The 20,730-nt window shown below is 39.1% G+C and overlaps 2 protein-coding genes across 2 annotated transcripts; one reads left to right on the top strand and one right to left on the bottom strand.

Annotated features, from left to right (window-relative positions):
* Window positions 1-16,359: 16,359 nt before the first annotated feature.
* On the bottom strand, window positions 16,360-18,375 carry LOC126661228 (uncharacterized). The gene is made up of 3 exons (XM_050355045.2): window positions 17,981-18,375; window positions 17,346-17,419; window positions 16,360-16,834 (listed from the first exon to the last, which is right to left on the bottom strand). Exons 1-3 carry the CDS (start codon window positions 18,218-18,220, stop codon window positions 16,756-16,758), a joined length of 393 nt encoding a protein of 130 aa, XP_050211002.1. The 5' UTR covers window positions 18,221-18,375; the 3' UTR covers window positions 16,360-16,755.
* Window positions 18,376-18,829: 454 nt separating this feature from the next.
* On the top strand, window positions 18,830-20,692 carry LOC126661536 (uncharacterized). Its single transcript, XM_050355387.2, has 4 exons — window positions 18,830-19,112; window positions 19,297-19,333; window positions 19,423-19,557; window positions 19,812-20,692. Exons 3-4 carry the CDS (start codon window positions 19,449-19,451, stop codon window positions 20,690-20,692), a joined length of 990 nt encoding a protein of 329 aa, XP_050211344.1. The 5' UTR covers window positions 18,830-19,112; window positions 19,297-19,333; window positions 19,423-19,448.
* Window positions 20,693-20,730: the final 38 nt, after the last annotated feature.

Genomic DNA, 20,730 nt, shown 5'->3' with positions numbered 1-20,730 from the left:
GAGTTTGGAGTTAAAACGGACAATTTTGTCTTTTTCCAGTCGCAACTTTCGACACTTACACGACCGTGTAAGGTAGTACACGTTCGTGTTCTTTATGCCTTAGCCAAATCTTCAGACTTCACAAAATAATGTCCTTCGGCGAAAGTACACGATCGTGAACTTTTGTTCTTCGAGGTAGTACACGTTCGTGTACCCTAGGACTTGGCTAAATTTTCATTCCTTTTGGCTTCACAAAACTCACCCTTCGGCGAAAGTACACGATCGTGTACTTTAACACTGCAGGGAAGTACACGTTCGTGTACTACATTACTTAGCCAATTTTCTGCTTTCTTTCTCATCTCCTCAAATACCACCCTTCGGCGATATTACACGTTCGTGTATTCTTGTACTATGAAGGAGTGCACGTCCGTGTACTTGGTCACTTGGCCAAAATCACCTATTTCTACTCCTCGATTCTCCCATGATCCACTTCGACCTCTTGCAATCTCTGAATATCATCAAAATCACTCCAAATTACGCCATACTTGCACATTTTCCTGAAATACTCAACATAGCAATAAGTACCCAAATAACGCTCAAAAACACATATCAACATGCAAATACCGTATCAAAAGTATACCTAAATATAGGGGTATTTCTACCCCTATCAAACATCCTCACACTTACCTTTTGCTTGTCCTCAAGCAAACACAAAATACTGCTACACACTAGTCAGACAACCTTGCTACAATGCGTGAAACTAACACATTTTTAGACTCCCCTAAATAATGAATTGATCAACACATAGCCGTTTAAGCCAAACAACATGAAGTGAATAACATTAAATAACGATGCCAAATGCTCACACATGAGCTAATAACACCGAGACTACTTAAAAGTACATACTCCTGCATAAAGTTCCGATTCACTTCGATCAATAGGGCAGTCCAAACAATCTCAAAACAATAGCGAAAACAATTGCTGAGCGGAAAAACAAAGTATATAGCAAAAATATGGTGAAAATCATGAAGCATGCATCTCACAGGATATTCTCTCACACACAAGTGTTTAAGGGTATAGAAATCTGAAATTCTCACATCAATACATGCAATTCTACCATAAGTTTGCCAATAGTCCACAATTCCACTGCTGATTACATCAAATAAAAAGAATCAAAATGGGCTTTTCACAGGTTGTAACGGGGTTTAGGTAAAGGTGTGGTACGGGTAAACAAATATGGGTAGTGTGACTTGACAATTTAAATAAATATCAAAACGAACTACAATTAAACGCTTAGCTCGAAGACCAACTTTCAATCTCTTTTTCTTTACTTGTAATGCCTCAAGCTTTACACTATATTATTATATATTTTTTTTTTTTTTTTTAGAATTTTTTTTTAGAATTTTTTTATCTTTTAAGCTCAATTTTCTAATTCACTTTTTTTTTCTTTTTTTTTTTTCTTTTTCTTAACTTCACGAGGCATACTAATCATATAGCACAAGAGATCATCAACTAACAACACGAGCTTTGGATGTTTACCATCCTCACACTAGTTCCTTTAATATTTATTCAATTTGACAAGTCAATGGGTAGAAAGAGGTAAATGAGAAAAGGAAAATGTGTAAACATAGGTGTAGCAAAACAAATAAGGCTCAGGCTCGACTTGGGTTATCTAGGGGACATTGGGTAGGCTATTTCAAGTGGTTTAAAGAAATGGGTAATCCTAGGTGCCATTTATCATTTTTCAATCTATTCAACCAATCAATGCAATTTTACTACGGACCCATGGCAAATTCTAGAGAATTAACATGCATTGACTCACACCACAACAAATGAGACATAAAAATAATATGCTCGATATGGCTCAAAACCTCTCACAAATTTGGTTATGCTTCATGACTTGCTAGTACTTTGTTTAATGCTCAGAAATTCAATTTTTCTCAATGTTCTTTTCAAGTTTTTATGCCTAAATTACGACTTTCACAGACGTCATGCAATTGCAAAATACAAATTTTCACCTCAGTCCTATTAAGTCATGTCAGCAAGAAGGTACATTATTTAAGAGTTATTCACCATATGTTGCTCAGACATAAAAAACCATGATTAAACAATTCATTAAATAGGGGAGACAAAAACAAGAAGGTTCCAAACATTCTAACGCAGTATCTTCACAGTATGAGCACAATTATAATCACAAAAAATAAGAGAGAAAATGTCTGACCATCACATCCACTAGAAGCCAAATGATATCAGAGTCATAACATCACAACGTCACGTTTCCTACAAAAAGAAAATGACATAACAGAAAAAAAAAATAACAGACTGACACTGACATAGCAGAAAGAAAACAGACAATAACAGAAAATAAAACACTAGTTTTTCTATCCACCCCCACACTAACCTATGCATTGTCCCCAATGCATCAAAAAGACAGAAAGGAAAGAACAATAAAATAAGGATAAGTCTAAAAACAAAAAATAAATGTGAAAGGGTGAAAAGAAAATAAAACTCAGAAATCCTCCGGTTGTGGTGGCGATGGATAATCGCCCTCTGGATGAGTAGCTCGCATGTAGGCCCTCTGCATATGGAAATGAGCTCGCTGCTCCCTCAGCATCTGTCTCTGAATATCTAACATGCTTCTCTGATAAGCATCCTGAGCCTGCGGCTGTAACGGTACACCCCCATCGAGGGGTACCTCAGTAGCCTCTGCGTCCTCTGCTGCTTCTTCTACCTGCTCAACCAAGCCAAACTTCTTTTTGGTCCCTTTACCACGCTCTGCCACGGACTGAATCTTTCCCTTGGAATCCAGAAACAAAGTCGCCTTGAGATGCTGAATATCGAAACGAGTTGGCGCGCGCATCTCCATCTCAGCAACCTCCTCAGGAGTGTAAGCACCTAACTCTAAAGCAATCTCGCGGACCAAATGACCCATACCCAAACACCTGGCTACTCCGGTCCTGCTAGGAAGATCCCGCAGCATCACAAAAATACGAAATCCCATGTCGATACCCACACACTCAGGGTGCAGCAAGCTGTCCATAATCAGCAAATCTTCTTTGTGAACCTTGTTGGCCTCAGATCGCCCACAGATGGTCTCCACATACCACTTATGCATGATATACAGCGCCGGGTCCTTGATTGATCGGGTCTTGTTAGAAACCCTTGTGCTAAATTTTTGTTCACCTGTCAGCGCATTCCAGATGGCATCCTTGTTGAACTGAGTCGGTAATTCTCCCATGCCCTCCTCGCCTGTCTCAAAAAGTGTGCGCATCCACTGTAAACTAATAGAGTATTCCTTTCCTTTCAACCGAAAGGTCAGAGTCATCACCCCAGGCTCTGGCTGACACACAGTTGTGAAGAACTCGAGTGAGATAAGCTTCACAGTATCATGGTTCACATCCTCGAGTGCAGTCAAATTCCACTGTTTCAGGTGGTTTCGCACATCCTTTTCGATTTTTAGCTTCTTCAGGACCTTAAAATCAAGCTCTCTGGCAACCACAATCTTCCTATCCTTCAGACTCTGATACAAAACCCCCTCTTCCTCTGTCCAGATATCAAACGGAGCAGCATACTGCTCTCTGAGATTCACACGCGGCTGTTCCGCATCATCAGTCCTACTACTCTGTCCTATTTCCCTATTGGCATCATCATCCTCAACATAGCTAGCAATCTTAACCCTAGGCATTGTCCTAACACTGCTGAGATTGAAATTTAATGGAATGGAGCAAGGTGATGAAACTTACTGAACTGTGTATGCCCTTAACTGACCGGAATTACAATTGACAGTGGTGGTGGTGCGTGTTCACTGGTCTGCCGGAGGAGGAGAGGTGATGAGCGACGGCGGTGGTGGTGACGATCAGTGCGAGGTGTGGTTGTGGAGGCTGTGTGGTGAACTGTCAGATGGTGTTGACGGCGGAGATGGTGTTGACGGCGGTGGTTAGCAGGTAGGGTTTGGTGGATTGTGTTTATGGCAGTGGGGAGCAGTGATGTGTGGCGGCTGGGGAACGGTGGTGCGTGGGGAGCGGTTAGGGTTTGATGATGGAAGGTGTTGTAGTTTTGTGAGGGAACGGTGGTGGCTTTTAGAGAATTAGGAAATTTTTCTGAAAATAAACCCTTTCGTCTCGCAGAAAACTTGGGGCATTAATTGCTCAAACCACACGAACGTGTACAGGAATTGGCGTTCGTGTAAGTCAGGAGTACACGTTCGTGTTGCTTCACTACACGTTCGTGTATTCCCTATGAAGACCCGTTCGTGTTTGTGAATACACGTTCGTGTATTACCGTAGGGCACGTTCGTGTGCTTCACTACACGTTCGTGCATTAATCTGGAATTGCTAACTGACAGCAAATTCATACCTGTTACCTGCACAATCAAAAACTCCACTACCGGATCATTCTGAACTAGCAAAACTTGAAAAACAACATAGAAAATAAAATAAACAAAAATAAGAAGGAGCTAAAATAATGAAAATTCACCCTAACTAAAATATAACATAGAACCAAAATGTATTAAAGCATAACAAATTTGGACTTTCGTCCAAATATAGCTTGTTTAAGGTCGCTAGTTTTGACCGTATAATACCTGACTCAGTTTGGAGTGTCGAGAGTGTAGCACTCTCTTCCTTCGTCTGTCAACGGACCTAAGTACGGCTTGCACCTCTGACCATTGACTTTAAAAGTCTCTCCATTTGCGTTTTCAAGCTCAATTGCGCCATGTTCAGCTACATGTCGCACCTTAAAAGGTCCACTCCATCTTGACTTCAGCTTGCCAGGAAATAGACGCAAACGAGAGTTATACAGTAGCACATGACTGCCTTCTGTAAACGTCTTAGGCACGATATGAGCATCGTGCCATTTTTTGGTCTTTTCCTTGTACAGCTTTGCATTCTCATATGCTGACAAGCGAAACTCATCAAGTTCATTTAGCTGAAGAAGTCGTTTTTGCTTAGATAGCCTTGAGTCGAAATTAAGCTCTTTAATAGCCCAGTATGCGCGATGCTCAAGCTCCACAGGTAAATGACATGCTTTTCCGTAGACCAGCCTGTAAGGGGACATACCGGTTGGCGTTTTAAATGCCGTTCGATATGCCCATAACGCATCACCTAGCTTCTGAGACCAGTCTTTACGAGAACCATTGACTGTCTTTTCAAGGATGCGCTTCAACTCTCTGTTGGACACCTCGACCTGTCCACTTGTCTGGGGGTGATATGGGGTTGCCACTCTATGATAAACGTTGTATTTCTTCATCAGTGCGGTAAAGTGCCGATTGCAGAAATGTGAACCCCCATCACTGATGATCGCCCGTGGTACACCAAATCGATTTATCAACTTCTTCAAGAACGCTATGACCACCTTTCCATCATTAGTAGGTAAAGCAGCTGCTTCCACCCATTTCGACACATAGTCGACACAAACCAGGATGTAAAGGTTGCCACAAGACATAGGGAATGGTCCCATGAAGTCGATACCCCAGACGTCAAAAATCTCCACCTCCTGAATGGAAGAGAGAGGCATCTCATCGCGCCTAGAAATATTGCCTGTCCGCTGGCATCTGTCACAGTGCTGCACAAAGTCTCTCACATCTCTATACAATGTAGGCCAGTAAAAGCCACTTTCCAGTACCCGTGCTGCTGTCCTTCCCGAAGCATAGTGACCCCCATAATCTGAAGAATGGCACTGAGTCAGAATAGCCAACATTTCTTCCTCTGCGACACATCTCCGGATCATCTCATCTGCACAAACTCGGAATAGGTATGGCTCATCCCACAGATAGCGCTTAACATCAGAGAGGAATTTCTTGCGCTGGTGACTGCTCATGTCCGGAGGCATAATGTCAGCTGAGAGATAGTTGGCGAAGTCTGCATACCATGGACTCATCGTCTCCATAATGAGCATAAGTGCCTCATCAGGAAACCGTTCATTGATGACTTCACCTTCTATCACTGGCTCGGGCACCTCTAACCGTGACAAGTGATCTGCTACCACATTCTCTGTCCCTTTCTTGTCTCTGATCTCCAAGTCAAACTCTTGTAAGAGCAATACCCACTGAATCAATCTAGGCTTGGCATCTTGCTTGGCAAAAAGGTATCGCAGCGAAGCATGATCCGTATAAATGATAACCTTTGAGCCAAGTAGATACTGCCTAAATTTGTCCAGTGAAAACACTACAGCTAGCATCTCCTTCTCCGTGGTAGTGTAGTTCAGCTGAGCGCCTGTTAGAGTACGACTCGCATAATAGACGACATGAAGCTTCTTGTCCTTCCTCTGCCCCAGAATGCTTCCCAACGCCTGATCGCTTGCATCGCACATGATCTCAAAAGGTAGATCCCAATCCGGACTAGAGATGACTGGGGCAGTGACCAATGCTTCCTTTAACCTGAGAAAAGAAGCTAAACAGGCATCAGTAAACAAAAAAGGCGCGTCCTTGACAAGTAAGGTAGTCAAAGGACGCGCTATGGATGAAAAATCTTTGATGAACCTGCGATAAAAACCTGCGTGCCCGAGAAAAGCACGGACTCCTTTCACTGTGACTGGAGGTGGCAGTTTCTCAATTACCTCTGTCTTTGCCCTGTCAACCTCGATACCTTCTCTAGATATCTTGTGCCCCAAAACAATGCCTTCTTCCACCATGAAGTGGCATTTTTCCCAGTTCAGCACCAGATTCGTCTCTTCGCATCTCTGCAGGACTCGGTCTAAATTTCGAAGACAACGCTCAAAGGAGTCCCCAAAGACTGAAAAGTCGTCCATGAACACTTCCATGATGTCTTCGATCATGTCATTGAAGATCGAAGTCATGCACCTCTGAAATGTAGCAGGCGCATTGCAGAGACCGAATGGCATGCGGCAGTAAGCAAAAGTGCCATATGGGCAAGTAAATGTGGTCTTCTCTTGGTCCTCTGGAAAAATGATGATCTGGTTATAACCAGAATACCCGTCGAGAAAGCAGTAAAAAGCATGCCCGGCCACTCGCTCTAGCATTTGATCAATGAAAGGAAGCGGGAAGTGATCCTTCCGAGTTTCTGCGTTCAGCTTCCTGTAGTCAATGCACACTCGCCACCCAGTAACTGTGCGAGTAGAAATCTGTTCTCCCTTGTCGTTCTCTACGACTGTCATCCCGCCTTTCTTAGGCACACATTGAATTGGGCTCACCCATGAACTATCTGAAATGGGATAGATGATGCCCGCATCAAGTAGCTTCACAATCTCCTTGTGAACCACTTCCTTCATGTTAGGGTTCAGCCGTCTCTGTCTCTGCGCAGATGCCTTAGACTCATCCTCTAAATGAATCCGATGCATCACTACTGAAGGGCTGATCCCTCTGATATCTGAAATCTGCCACCCAATAGCCAAGATCCGTCCCTTGACTACATCGATGACCCTCTGCTCTTGCTTCTTGGTGAGCTTGTTGCTGATGATAATAGGCAAAGTGCCATCAGCTCCCAAGAAGGCATATCGCAAGTGTGCAGGCAAAGTCTTGAGCTCCACTTTTGGTGGCTTTTCTGAAGAGGGAGGAGTGATATGCTTGCTCTTCAACAGTGGTTCGAGGACTGGTTCCTCTGAGTACTCCCCCCTTTCAGCATCTTCCTCTTCCTTCGGCATAGACTGCATGATGGCATTGTTTTCTGCTAGTTGTTCTTCTACTAACTCATCCACCATGTCTACCCGCATACATTCACCTCCAGAATTGGGATGGCGTGTGATCTTTCTCATGTCAAACTCAACGCTCTCATCCCCAATCCTCAGAGTCAGCTTGCCATCATGAACATCGATAAGAGCTCTGCCAGTGTTCATGAATGGTCGCCCCAATATCATCGGGCACTCCTTGTCCGCTGCGTAGTCAAGGACAACAAAATCCACAGGGAATATGAATTTGTTGACCTTCACTAGGACATCCTCCACAATCCCATGTGGCTTTTTCAGAGAGTGATCCGCTAGCTGCAGCATCATCGGCGTAGCCTGTACCTGTTGATCACCAAACATACTACGAAAAAGGGATAAGGGCATCAAATTAATACTGGCACCTAAATCGCAAAGGCAATTAACAGATTGCATGTTACCGATAGTACAAGGGATAGTGAAACTTCCTGGATCCTTAAGCTTGGTCGGTAGACTGCTCAATATGATTGAGCTGCAGTTTTCTGTCATCGGTACCGGTCCCTCTGCATCCCAACTCCGCTTGTTGGTGATGATCTCCTTGAGAAACTTTGCATAGTGCGGCATCTCTCTCAATGCGTCTGCCAGACTGATGTTAATCTGTAGCTTCTTGAAAGTTTCAAGAAATTTGTGAAACTTCCAAGTGTCCTGCGGCTTCTTTACTCTGTGTGGGAATGGCACCTTTGGCACAAAAGGAGGTGGTGGAGGTGGTTTAGCAACTACCTTTTCAGGCTCGCCACCCTCACACTGTTCCTTTTCCGCCTCAACTGTAGCACGTCCTGCATATGGATCATCCAGTGCTTTCCCACTTCGCAACTCAATAGCCTTGAGATGCTCTCTGGGGTTTTCCTCAGTAGTGGATGGTAAACCCCCCTGACTTCTGCTTTGCAGTGCTTTAGCCATCTGCTGATTCTGCACCTCACGGTTATGAATTGTAGCAGCATGATTTTTAAATGTTTGCTGCGTCTCGGCATCCTTCTTCATCATCATCTCCATCAATTTATCAAACTTGCTGTGGAGAGACTCGCCTTGCTCTCTTTGTTGGAAGCCAGGAGGATGCTGCGGTCGGTTGTTCTGATGTTGGAAATTCCCTTGATTCTGAAAGTTCCCTTGATTCTGGTAGTTGCCCTGATTGTGTTGTGGCCTCTGTCCGCCCTGAAAGCTCGGACCTGCCTGATTATTGGCATTACCCCCATTGTCCTTCCATGAGAAATTTGGGTGATTCCTCCATCCTGGGTTGTAAGTGGAAGCGTATGGATCATTGCCCTGTCTTTGCCCTCCCACAAAATTAACTTGTTCATTGTTAGGCTGACCCCATACAGAACATTCATTCGACATATGACCATGCTCCCCACATACCTCGCAGTTACTCTGAATGGCAGCTACACTGTTAATATTAACTCCTGCAGCCTGCCGTGTAAGAAAATCCACTTGATTTTGCAATGCTGCAGTCTTCGATTTTAAAGCCTCCATTGCAGAATCAGTAGTAACTGCCATAACTCCTCTCTGTGCAGGTGCCTTCGCCCTTTCAGATGGCCAAAAACAGCCATTTACTGCCATCTCATCTAACAGATCAAATGCTTCATCCGCCGTTTTTCTCATCAGAGACCCTCCTGCGCCTGCGTCAATCGTGCTTCTCCCCAATTCAGTTGCTCCATTATAAAAGGTTTGAATCAGATTCTCCCGAGTGATGTTATGATGCGGCACTTGCCTCTGCATCTCCTTATATCGCTCCCACGCTTCATGAACTGATTCCCCATCAAGTTGCTGATAGAGCATAATATCCCTGGTCAGCTTTGCAGTCTTTGCCATGGAGAAATACTTGTGCAAGAATGCTTTCGCCAAATCAGACCAAGTATTAATGCCTGCGCTAGGTAGAGCGTGAAGCCATTGTTTCGCCTTATCCCTCAGAGAAAATGGGAACAGGCGAAGCCATACCTCGTCGTCAGTCATGTTGTTCATCTTGAATGTGCTACATACTTCCAAAAAGTTTGCAAGATGTGCGTTAGGATCTTCCCTAGGCAACCCATAGAACTGGCAGTTATCCTTCAACAGCTGAATGACACTCGTTTTGATCTCATAATGGGTAGTCGGCACAGGATGTGCAAAATATCCATGGGTGTTGTTTCCCACATTCGGCTGAAATATCTCCATCAGTGTTTTCACTCGAGGCCCTTCATTGTTCTGTCCTTGAGCATTCTGCGGATTCTGCTGATTTTGATTCTGCGGGATCACTCGATTATCACCCGCATTGTTGAATCCAGGAGGAGCATCATGTTCGTTCTCCATGTCGAGATTCCTTTGAGTTGAGTGTTTTGCTTTTCTGACACTGCGCTCAAAGGTGGTGAGGTCTTGTTGAAACGGTTCTAACGGTAGTCCTTTGCGTCGTGTATTATGCATACACTAAGAGAAGGATACCTGAAACAACAAAATCAACAAACCACACGCGTAAAACAAGAAAAATAAAGACTAAAACAAGCCAAGCAATCTCAACTTAGTTGTTAAAGAAAAACTTTCCCCGGCAACGGCGCCAAAAACTTGTTGGTGAAAATACGCAAGCGTACGTATGCCAACTTGTAATACAGACTGCGAAGTCCGGATATCGTACCCACAGAGAAAGCTCTAAAGACAACTAGTCAGAATACTCGATTCGAATAGCCGAAAAGATAATTTTTGTTGGTTTTGTAAATTAAAAGACAAATATTGATAAATGTAGATTAAAGTAAAGTAAAGCTGTAATTCAAATGGTGTTTTAACAATAATGGGAAAAGCAGGGATTATTAATCTTAATTATGTTGTTTACTTGATTCGGATTATGGATTATATGGTTCTGATGACGTTCGAACTAATCTAGAGCACCTAAAATTCTCTCTCGAGCAATTACAGGCAAAAGCATTAAACTAACTAATACTAGGTTAATTATTCACTCTCGCACAATGATTAACCTAAGAATAAATCAATTTAATGATTATTAAGCAAATTCCAAGAACCCGCACTCGTTAATTCACTCTCGCACAATCAACTCCTACGTTCTTAATTATATTGTTCTATTCCAATTTTACTCTCTCGAGCTAAAATCAAAACATATGGCAAAGACTAAGTGATCAGTTTAGGCTAAGCATTAAGCACAATAATTAAAACCCATCAAGAACACAAAACCCATAAGTCCAATTCAATTAAACAGACATAATTTCGATTAATAATCCCCTACGAAGGGTTTAGCTAGACATAATAATGAAATAACCCAAAGCAATAATTAAAGAAATCATTCTAAGATTAAATTGAATACTGAATATAGAATTGAAAATAATCGTACCTTGTTCGAAAGTAAACTAATGATAATCGACAAGAAAATTAATGAAGAACTGAATGAATCGATAATCCAACAATAAGAAAACTCTAATCTATGGTTTTTGTGATTACAAAAACTACGCGAACCTTTGTTCGATGTTAAACTCCCTATTTATACGGCTCCCAACTTCATAATCTGATACTAGGTCAAGATAGATGAAAACCCAGAAGTGCCCTTTGAGTTTCTCGGAGTTTGGAGTTAAAACGGACAATTTTGTCTTTTTCCAGTCGCAACTTTCGACACTTACACGACCGTGTAAGGTAGTACACGTTCGTGTTCTTTATGCCTTAGCCAAATCTTCAGACTTCACAAAATAATGTCCTTCGGCGAAAGTACACGATCGTGAACTTTTGTTCTTCGAGGTAGTACACGTTCGTGTACCCTAGGACTTGGCTAAATTTTCATTCCTTTTGGCTTCACAAAACTCACCCTTCGGCGAAAGTACACGATCGTGTACTTTAACACTGCAGGGAAGTACACGTTCGTGTACTACATTACTTAGCCAATTTTCTGCTTTCTTTCTCATCTCCTCAAATACCACCCTTCGGCGATATTACACGTTCGTGTATTCTTGTACTATGAAGGAGTGCACGTCCGTGTACTTGGTCACTTGGCCAAAATCACCTATTTCTACTCCTCGATTCTCCCATGATCCACTTCGACCTCTTGCAATCTCTGAATATCATCAAAATCACTCCAAATTACGCCATACTTGCACATTTTCCTGAAATACTCAACATAGCAATAAGTACCCAAATAACGCTCAAAAACACATATCAACATGCAAATACCGTATCAAAAGTATACCTAAATATAGGGGTATTTCTACCCCTATCAATGGGTCGGCGGCGGGCGGCGGGTGGTGGTCGGCGGCGGGTGCGGTGAGTGGTTCGGATTGGCGGGCGGTTGTAAATAGATTGACCGTGGGTTGGGTTTTATTAAATAAATTTCATTTGGTTTAATTTTTTAGGGGGTATTTTAGGTGTTTCAATTTTATTTTGACATTAAATGACGTGTCAATTAACATGTGGTGCCACTATTTGTTTTTTTCCAAAAAAAAGGACAGCCGCCAAAACCAAAAGGGTAGTTTCGTTTATAAGGGCCGTGAATGGCGCCGCCACAAAGGTTGGAGGGTTTAGGGAAGCTTTTGAAAGTATAGGGGGTTTACGGAATTTTAGAGCAAAAGTCGAGGACCGTCACTTAGCAATGCTCTGAGAGCAAATATATTAGCCGCATATACACCCAAAAAAGTCTAAATCCTAATTCTTAATAAGAATACTAAGATTTAGGCTAATAATCACCCATGGCCCCTGTACTTTAGGGGTACGGGCGCTAAACCCCCTGATGTTTAAAAACGGGCGCTAAACCCCCTGATCTTTGTGGCGGCGCTCACAAAACCCCCTGAGACCAAAAAATCGGCGATTTTTATAAAAAATGGTGATGTGGCAGCGATTTTCAAATGTCAGACCCAACAAATTCTGACTCCATGTCAACCCATGTCAGGTGTCATGTGACACCTCACCAAAAACACAAAAAAACCTAAAATACCCCCAATAATTCAATTAAAAAAATTAAAAATTATGACAACCCAACCATTCAAATCAAACCCAAGTAAACTAAACCAAACCACTTCACCTCTACCCCTATCCGTCGGCCACCTGCCTCCAGCCACCGCCGCCACCGGTCTCCGGCCACCACCGCCTCTATTTCCGGCTATCCCATCTGTTAATCATCAAGAACAGATCCAAAGATGATAATTCGAGAATCAAAAACTACGTATCATATAGTCTATTGCTTCTGCTACTTTATAAAATAAAAACAAAAGAATGAAAAGTAATTAAGTTCCAGATCAAATAATGCCTTCCATACACTTTTTTTTTTATTCTTGGTCTGCTACGGCAACTCATTGGATAACAAAGCTACACATGACAAGCAATTATGTAATTTGCAAAAAGAATTGAGAATTTGAATTTGTGCTTTGTTGAACCAAATTGGTGATCCTCGTCATGCATAAATAAAAGAATGGTGCTAGTTAAATCCCGTTGTCGTATTTTTTTTGCCGGAACCTGCTATCATTTTATACATATAGATTCGGTAAGTGGAAGGAAATTAAGTGGATGGTGGGTTTTAAATCATTCATTTGGTGGACACAGTTTACATTATTGATTATCAGTTGGTGGTCAGATCTGTTCTTCATTCAAGAACAGATCTGGTGGTCTGTTCTTGAGTGAAGAACAGATCCGGTGTTCTTGAGTGAAGAACAAATTCTGATCTGTTCTTCACTCAAGAACAGACCACCGAGTGTGTTCTTTGATGAAGAACAGATCTGAATCTGTTCTTCATCAAAGAACATACCCACTAGAAATGTTTTTTGATAAGGAAATGACCGGCCGAAAAAAAAGTTCCGGCCATGGGGGCGGCGGCGGGAGGGTGGTGGTTACCGGAGAGAGGTGGCCGGCTGTTAGGGGTAGGGGTGAAGTGGTTTGGTTTAGTTTACTTGGGTTTGATTTGAATGGTTGGGTTGTCATAATTTTTAATTTTTTTAATTGAATTATTGGGGGTATTTTAGGTTTTTTTGTGTTTTTGGTGAGGTGTCACATGACACCTGACATGGGTTGACATGGAGTCAGAATTTGTTGGGTCTGACATTTGAAAATTGCTGACACGTCACCATTTTTTACAAAAATCGCCGATTTTTTTGGCCTTAGGGGGTTTTGTGAGCGCCGCCATAAAAATCAGGGGGTTTAGCGCCCGTTTTTAAACATCAGGGGGTTTAGCGCTCGTACCCCTAAAGTTCAGGGGCCATGGGTGATTATTAGCCTAAGATTTATGTATTACTAGAATGTTCCCTTCCCATGAAAAGGGACTACCTATCACTTAGCAATGCTCTGACAGCAAATATATAATGCTACATTTAGTTATAGTACAATTTTCAAATTTCATTTACCTTAAATTTCTATTTTGCTTGAATTTCCTATCTTATTGACAACTTATCTCTTAGCTTCCAAAGGAGCAATAATGAACCTTTTCTTTTTATGCTCTAATAAAATAAATAAACAAGATGTGTCATTAATTGTAAACTATAAAATGACAAAAAATATAAAGAATTTATCAAGTTGACATTTGAGAAAACAAAGACCGCTTTTGTAATTATTATGTAATTTTCTCTTTTTACATTCAATCTATTATATTAACTTTCAATAGTTTTTTTTGGTTTTTGTGATCCTCGGAAGAATTATGTATTTGTAAAAACATAAGTTGAGTCCATGCTTAAAATTTATATTTGTTTATGTGATTGACGTATCATTTTCATCGAAATTCAGTTATAATATTACTAAACGTTACGAAATATTTTAATAATACTTCTTACACACAAAATAAAGAGATTATATGAGGCGTGAGAACCCAAACGAATCTTTTATACATAAAATAATAATATATTTTGGAGTAAGTATATAAAATATTTAAATTTTTGTTCTAACTTTTTCAAAGTTTATCAGATGGATATTTTTAGACATTTTCGATCACCCCACTACTAATAAAGATAAAAACAATTTTTAAATTAATTTTATACTTTGTAATTTTTATTCCACATGGACAAGTATCACTTCCATATATTACGGTCAATTGTTTTTGCTAATAGGTAAATTAAGCAAATATACGACTTATGTGACCGAAAAAATGACTAAAAATACTTGTTTGATCTATTTTTAAAAATTGAAATATTGATCTAAAAGAAACAAAGGTCTAACACTTAAATAGTAGATTCGGAAAATTTCATATCCCATTGATATAATTTCTTATTTATTTTTTATATTGGCTTTTTATATATCTAAATTTTATAAATATATTTATCATCTTAATGGTTGAATTTCATATATTAAAGTGAAAATAAATTTATATCACATACGATAATTATTTTTTTAATAATTTTATTTTGTTCTTTTATTGTAACTAGTGTTGTTTTACGTGTTTCACACGTGGCTCGTAGTGTGACTCGTCAAATAATGATAATTATATTGTTATAAATTAAAGGAATTATAACTATATTTAATTAATAAATATTTTATAAATATTTTTATTAAATAATAATTAAAATGGTAGTTAATTAAAAATATTTTATCTACTCTAATATTTGACCCGTTGATGTATATTTATAAAAATTAAAAAGTCGCTATATATGATATTTTTGTTTTGTATGGATAAAAATTACTCTATTTGTATTTTCTTATATTAGTATTATATATTATTTTATTTTAACCCAACTTCTTTTATTTTAAAATCTTATTTTTGAATTAGTTTGCTTGCTAGTGAAATAAATAAAAAAATAATCACAATTATAATGATCTTGATCGGCTTACAAATATTTCAAATTGATTGAAGAGATGGATAATTATTTATTCAACGATTGATCAAATTTCTCTGATAGTTAAAGTCCTAGTTCCTCGACATATCTACAACAATCGCAATGCTCCAGAATATTAATACAATGTAAATTATAAATAGTTAGCTATTATATGGAAAATTAATTCAATTTTGATGAGGACTCTAATAATACTATCAAATTAGGACTCTAATTATAATATACCTTTAGTAATAAATTAAATAAATAATTATTCAATTACCATAAAACCTTTATTTTGTAATAAATTAGAAAGGATTATTCGGTAAATTTGCCTGTCCCCCTCCCCCCCATCCGTGCTTTTATATATAATAACTAGTTTCGCATTACATGCTATGCACGTGGCTCGTAACGTAACACGTCAATGAATATATTAGTAAATTTATTATAATTATATCAATTTTTTATTTATAATTAATATTAAATTAGTTAAGAATTTTTGTAAAAGTAAATATAATATATTCGGTTATTAAATTTGTTCCATAAATTAATTATAATTTTAGAGTAAATAAAAATAATAATAAGATAGAAATTTAAATATTAATATATTGACCAAATACAGTATTTTAATTTTGTAGTTCAATCAAACTAAAAGATAGGTATTCCTACTAATTTGGAGACAATTTAGTTATTTTTTACATATTAAAACTAAATTGGAGATAAGTTAGCTACCTATTCTAATTAGGACTTTAATTACAATAGTGATTAATTAAATAACTAATTAGGTAATGACTATAAAACCTTTATTTAATACTAAACTAAAAAGGATTATTTGGTAAATTTGTCTGTCCCCCCTACCCCTCATCCGTACTTTTATATATAGTATAGATAAAGCTTACTCGAATCAAAATATTCTTAAAAATAGATAAACTAAATAATAGATAAATTATGAATGCATACACCTTTAAAGTATGCTCTATGCAAATGGACACTATATTAAAGTATCAAAATCAAATTCTTAATCGGACCGTAGTTGATTTTAGAAAAGAAGTGTGAACAAGATTGCATGATTTAGCTACATTTTAGAAATAGATTTAATGATGATTTTTTATCATTGTTAAATTTGGCGCCATATTTTCATTGCATGCGCAATATGTGCACAACAATTTTGTATGATTTAACTAGAATATAACTAAGACAATTGCCTTCAGCATCTTTATCTTTTCCCAAGTCCTCATGAAAAGGGTGGATGTTGCTCTCACAGCTAAACAAAAATAATGCAGCTGTTCTACATAGAAAATTAAGTCATGCTGTTGGCAATTGCTTATAAAACAAACATAATCAAAATTCTTTGGTTTCTTTTCAGGAAAAAAGAGAGTTATCTAGCTCACTAAAAAACTCAACTGGCATTTAACTGAGATCTGTTTGCTTAATTATTTTGTTCACCACTCTTCTCCCTTTCTCCACTACAACAGTAGAAGTGTGGCAGCTTAACTCTACCGCAACTCCTGCAACCCAAAAATTCACCACATCATGAAAAAAAAACAAGGTATTAGCATTATAGAACATTAAGCGGAAAAATTCGATGATAGAAAATTCCTTGATTTGGAAAACACTAGTTGACAAGAAGTTGCAATGACATTCGATGTTTAACGATGAAAACAAACACTTGAGTTGCTAAAAAATTGGATAAGCAGTTAACGTTTACTTCCGAGATTCATATATCTCCAGCCTTTCATTTGTTACTTTCAACGTTTCCTTACTTGTTACTTCCTTATTTTCAAGGTGCATTCTCCGAAGAAAAAATAGAAAATTACTAACTTGAAGAAAAACATATGAAGCAAATGACAGTTTTTCTGAAAGTATAGCATTTCTACAAAACTAAGATTTACTATATTACAGAAGTGACTCAGGCATTTTCTAACAACCTGGAGTTAGAAATAACCATGAAAAGGTACAGCATTTCTCAACACATTTCTTTTCTTAGTATAATAGAAGACAATTAGAAAACAGTCTTACCTGCAACGAACTATCACCGGAGTTGGTTTCAAAGCCTTTGGCCCGTTTCTTATGCCTCTCTTATGAGGAGAAACCTGCACGATTTACAACGCATGAAGAATCACTTTAGATGTATCATCATAGTGAAAATAAATGCTCCACAACTTCTACAACTTGCATGGTATAAAAAGAATTAGCATTTGTAGACGTAACAGTAAATGAAAAATAAGTTTTTCGATTTGTGAAAACTAGTTCTCTAAATTATTTGTGCCACCGCAATTATTTCAATTGTATTCTAGCTTTCTACACCCTAATCTTGCTAACCATTGCTTGCCAAGTAGCCTTAAAACATATATGAAAAGCAACTAGTTTGCTTAATACTAGAAAATTCATTTAAAATCCCTAATAATTCAAAAACCTAAGAGAGTTGCACAGCCACAAAATCAAAAGAAAGCTCATAACAAATGCAGTAATACATAAGCAGCAATAATGAAAAGTTTAAGCAATCAGCATCAATTGTCAAAGTTGTCCAATAGCAGTAAATTAACAATTAAAACATATACATCAATCACATTAAAATTTAATAACCTAAAAACATCAATCTTAGTAATTACATTAAAATCAAGAAACTGGGTAGATAAGTAAAGCAAATTTACCTTCCTTTTAGGAACGGCCATTAGTTCCATGGAGCCACCAGAGAAGAAGCTAGAGAACCCAAACCCTAAATCATTGCTATTGGGATTGAACTCCGGCAAAACCATCTGTGGAGGTGCAATCATACTGTGGATGGAACCATCCAACGGTGAAGGGACGGCTGCCACGTGGGCCCACCTTACAAACCCTAACTTCGTGCAATTGTTCGCGGCTTTCAGCATCCCTAATCTCAGCATAGCCATTGATACGACAACTCCGTTTTTTTCCTCTCGTCCTTTTAGGCCTGGTAATCAGAGTTGGAGAGGCGCAGCAGCAGACAGAAAACGACGTCGTCTAAAATATAACAAAATTTGTTTACAAAGACTAAACTGCAAGTCGTTTTACTTATGTTTCTCCTTTCGCATCTAACAAAAACACTGCAAACAGAAGTGAAATCCAAAAATGGTAATGAATTGAATTGAATTGAAGAGAGAAGAAAGAATTGAATAGATTTGAAATCTTTTACAAGAACAAGATTACAGTTGTCAGCATCTTAAGTATTGAATGAATTGAATGAATTGAATGAATATTGATTATATTTAATTTCCTCCATTATCTTAAGTATTGTATTTTAATTTAAGATCAGTTTATAGCCATTTGTTATTTTTGTAGGAAATTATTTTTCTTGTTAAGTAAATAAGAAAATTACAAATTGCGTTGTGTTTATTCACCCAAAACTCGTGAATATACTCGGCAAGCAATAAATTTGTTTAGTCAAAAATGTAGGATATTAAACACTCCAAATCAACTGAACTTGCTTGTTATTACAGAAAGGGTACCAAATTTCATTTTGTTACAAAAATGTCGGCTAATAATCATGGACGGTCCTCGACCTTTGCACTAAGCTTCCCTAAACCCCCTCACCTTTCAAAAGCTTCACTAAACCCCCTGACCTTTATGGCGGCGCCATTCACGGCCCTTCTGAAAAAAAAAACACAAAATCGCGGCGCCGCCAACGATTTAATCGTTTGCATGCGTTTTCCTCGCCACCTGTCGACCCACGTGACCTGTCCTCTGTCAGTTGCAACAGTCCCTCTCTCTGACATGCCGGTTGACTTTTCAAATTTTAAAATCAAAAAAAAAATTAACCGCTCGGTAACTTTTATCTCTCTTTCATCTTCTTTCTGACATACTCTTTCATCCTTCTCTTCTCTTCCCTTTTTTCTTCTGAAACTCATTCTCTTCCCTTTTTTCTTCTGAAACTCTCATTTTCACACCGCCATTGTCTCGTCGATTGCCTGTTCATCTTCCGTGCTTTCTGTGTTTTTGCATTGTGAAGAAGAAAAAATAACGAAGGAACAAAACATAAATTTAGAGTGAGAAAGATTGATTTTTACTCTTGTTATCTGGTTCATGTGGTTTAGGGTTTGATTAACGTGGTGTATTTACGCTCTCTGTGTCACAGGTTTTTATAGTGAAAGAATTACAAAAATGAGAAAGAAAGGAAAAGGAAAATCAAAGGAAAGAGAACGAACGGGACCACCTGGAACTGCTGGATGGGGTTTAATGGATGAGAGCGATAGTGACGAAGTGGTGGAAGGTATGTAGGACCACATAGTACTTTGGTTTCTGTAAATGTTTGTTATTCTATGCTTTGATTTATTAGCCGCTTTTGGACATAGGACTACAAGTTGCTTTATGTTTGTTTACTGCTGTAGGACCACTAGTTGGTTTGATTTGTTTAATCTTTGTACGAGTTGTTTATTGTTTTCACGTTTCTGTTGGTTGGCATTTACTATTATTTTTGTGTTGCTTGATGGTTGTTGGTGTGTTTAAATATTTGTCTGTTTGCAGTGTCACCAGGTTTTGAATTTTTTCAAATCAACCTTCACATTAATGGGGCATTGGGGGAATGGGGTTACCATGATGGGGAAGTGTCCACCGGCGTTTATTCTGTGTCTGGTATGACTATGAAGAAATTAGATAGATGGATGAAAAGAGAAAAAGTTGAGGGCTTAGTTGATTATTACTGGAAAGAAAAAGACAAGGAATTTCATGATTGGATTAGACCGATAAATCACGACGATGATGCTATGGAAATGGCAAGTGCTGGGAAGAGGGACGGAGAAGTGGATGTCTATGTTAGGAAACTGACCGTTAAAGACATTGAGGCTTTAGTCCCTCCGCCCCCCTCGCCCCCACATGTTGTAATTGAGGAGATACCAAATCCCAAAGATTTAGCTTATGTGTATCCCACTCCCGTGAAAAAAGTAAGGGGTAAACCATTGGCTACCAAGGCTGGTGGGAGTAAACCACTGGGTACCAAGGCTGTTGGTGAAGGTCCTTCAGAAAGTGGGTGGTCATGGATGAGTCCATATGTAAGTGAATATGTAAGTGAAGGGGCTTCTATGGTCCAGGGAAATACGCAGGCTCAGGGGAATGAAGGGGCAGATTTTTTGGGACAAACTGACACTGGGAATGATGAGGTTGCTGGTGAGCGGGCAAATGAAGAGGCAAGCGTTCAGATGGCTGATGAAGATTGCCATGATAAGGGGGATGGGGCTGCTGAAGATTGCCAACTTAATGGGGCTGAGGCTGGGGCTGTGGATGGGGCTGAAGCTGAGGCTGGGGCTATGGATGGGGCTGAGGCTGAGGCTATGGATGGGGCTGAGGCTGAGGCTATGGATGTGGCTATGGATTTGGCTGAGGCTGAGGCTGGGGCTGCTGAAGATTGACAAGTGAATGGGGTTGAGGCTGGGGCTAGTGAACAGCA

The sequence above is a fragment of the Mercurialis annua genome, linkage group LG8 (genome assembly GCF_937616625.2).
Source record: "Mercurialis annua linkage group LG8, ddMerAnnu1.2, whole genome shotgun sequence".
NCBI lineage: Eukaryota > Viridiplantae > Streptophyta > Magnoliopsida > Malpighiales > Euphorbiaceae > Mercurialis > Mercurialis annua.
The sequence above is the reverse complement of the archived record's forward strand: the minus strand, read 5'-3'. Positions and strand labels throughout refer to the sequence as shown.

Bases quoted from the DNA above. Each gene is read 5' to 3' on its own strand.
- LOC126661228 (XM_050355045.2), bottom strand. From the start codon at position 18,220: ATGGCTATGCTGAGATTAGGGATGCTGAAAGCCGCGAACAATTGCACG. The intron at 17,420-17,980 runs GTAAATTTGCTT...TAAATCGTGCAG, and splicing joins TGGCCGTTCCTAAAAGGAAG to GTTTCTCCTCATAAGAGAGG. The intron at 16,835-17,345 runs GTAAGACTGTTT...TTTGGGTTGCAG, and splicing joins CCGGTGATAGTTCGTTGCAG to GAGTTGCGGTAGAGTTAAGC.
- LOC126661536 (XM_050355387.2), top strand. From the start codon at position 19,449: ATGAGAAAGAAAGGAAAAGGAAAATCAAAGGAAAGAGAACGAACGGGA. The intron at 19,558-19,811 runs GTATGTAGGACC...GTCTGTTTGCAG, and splicing joins TAGTGACGAAGTGGTGGAAG to TGTCACCAGGTTTTGAATTT.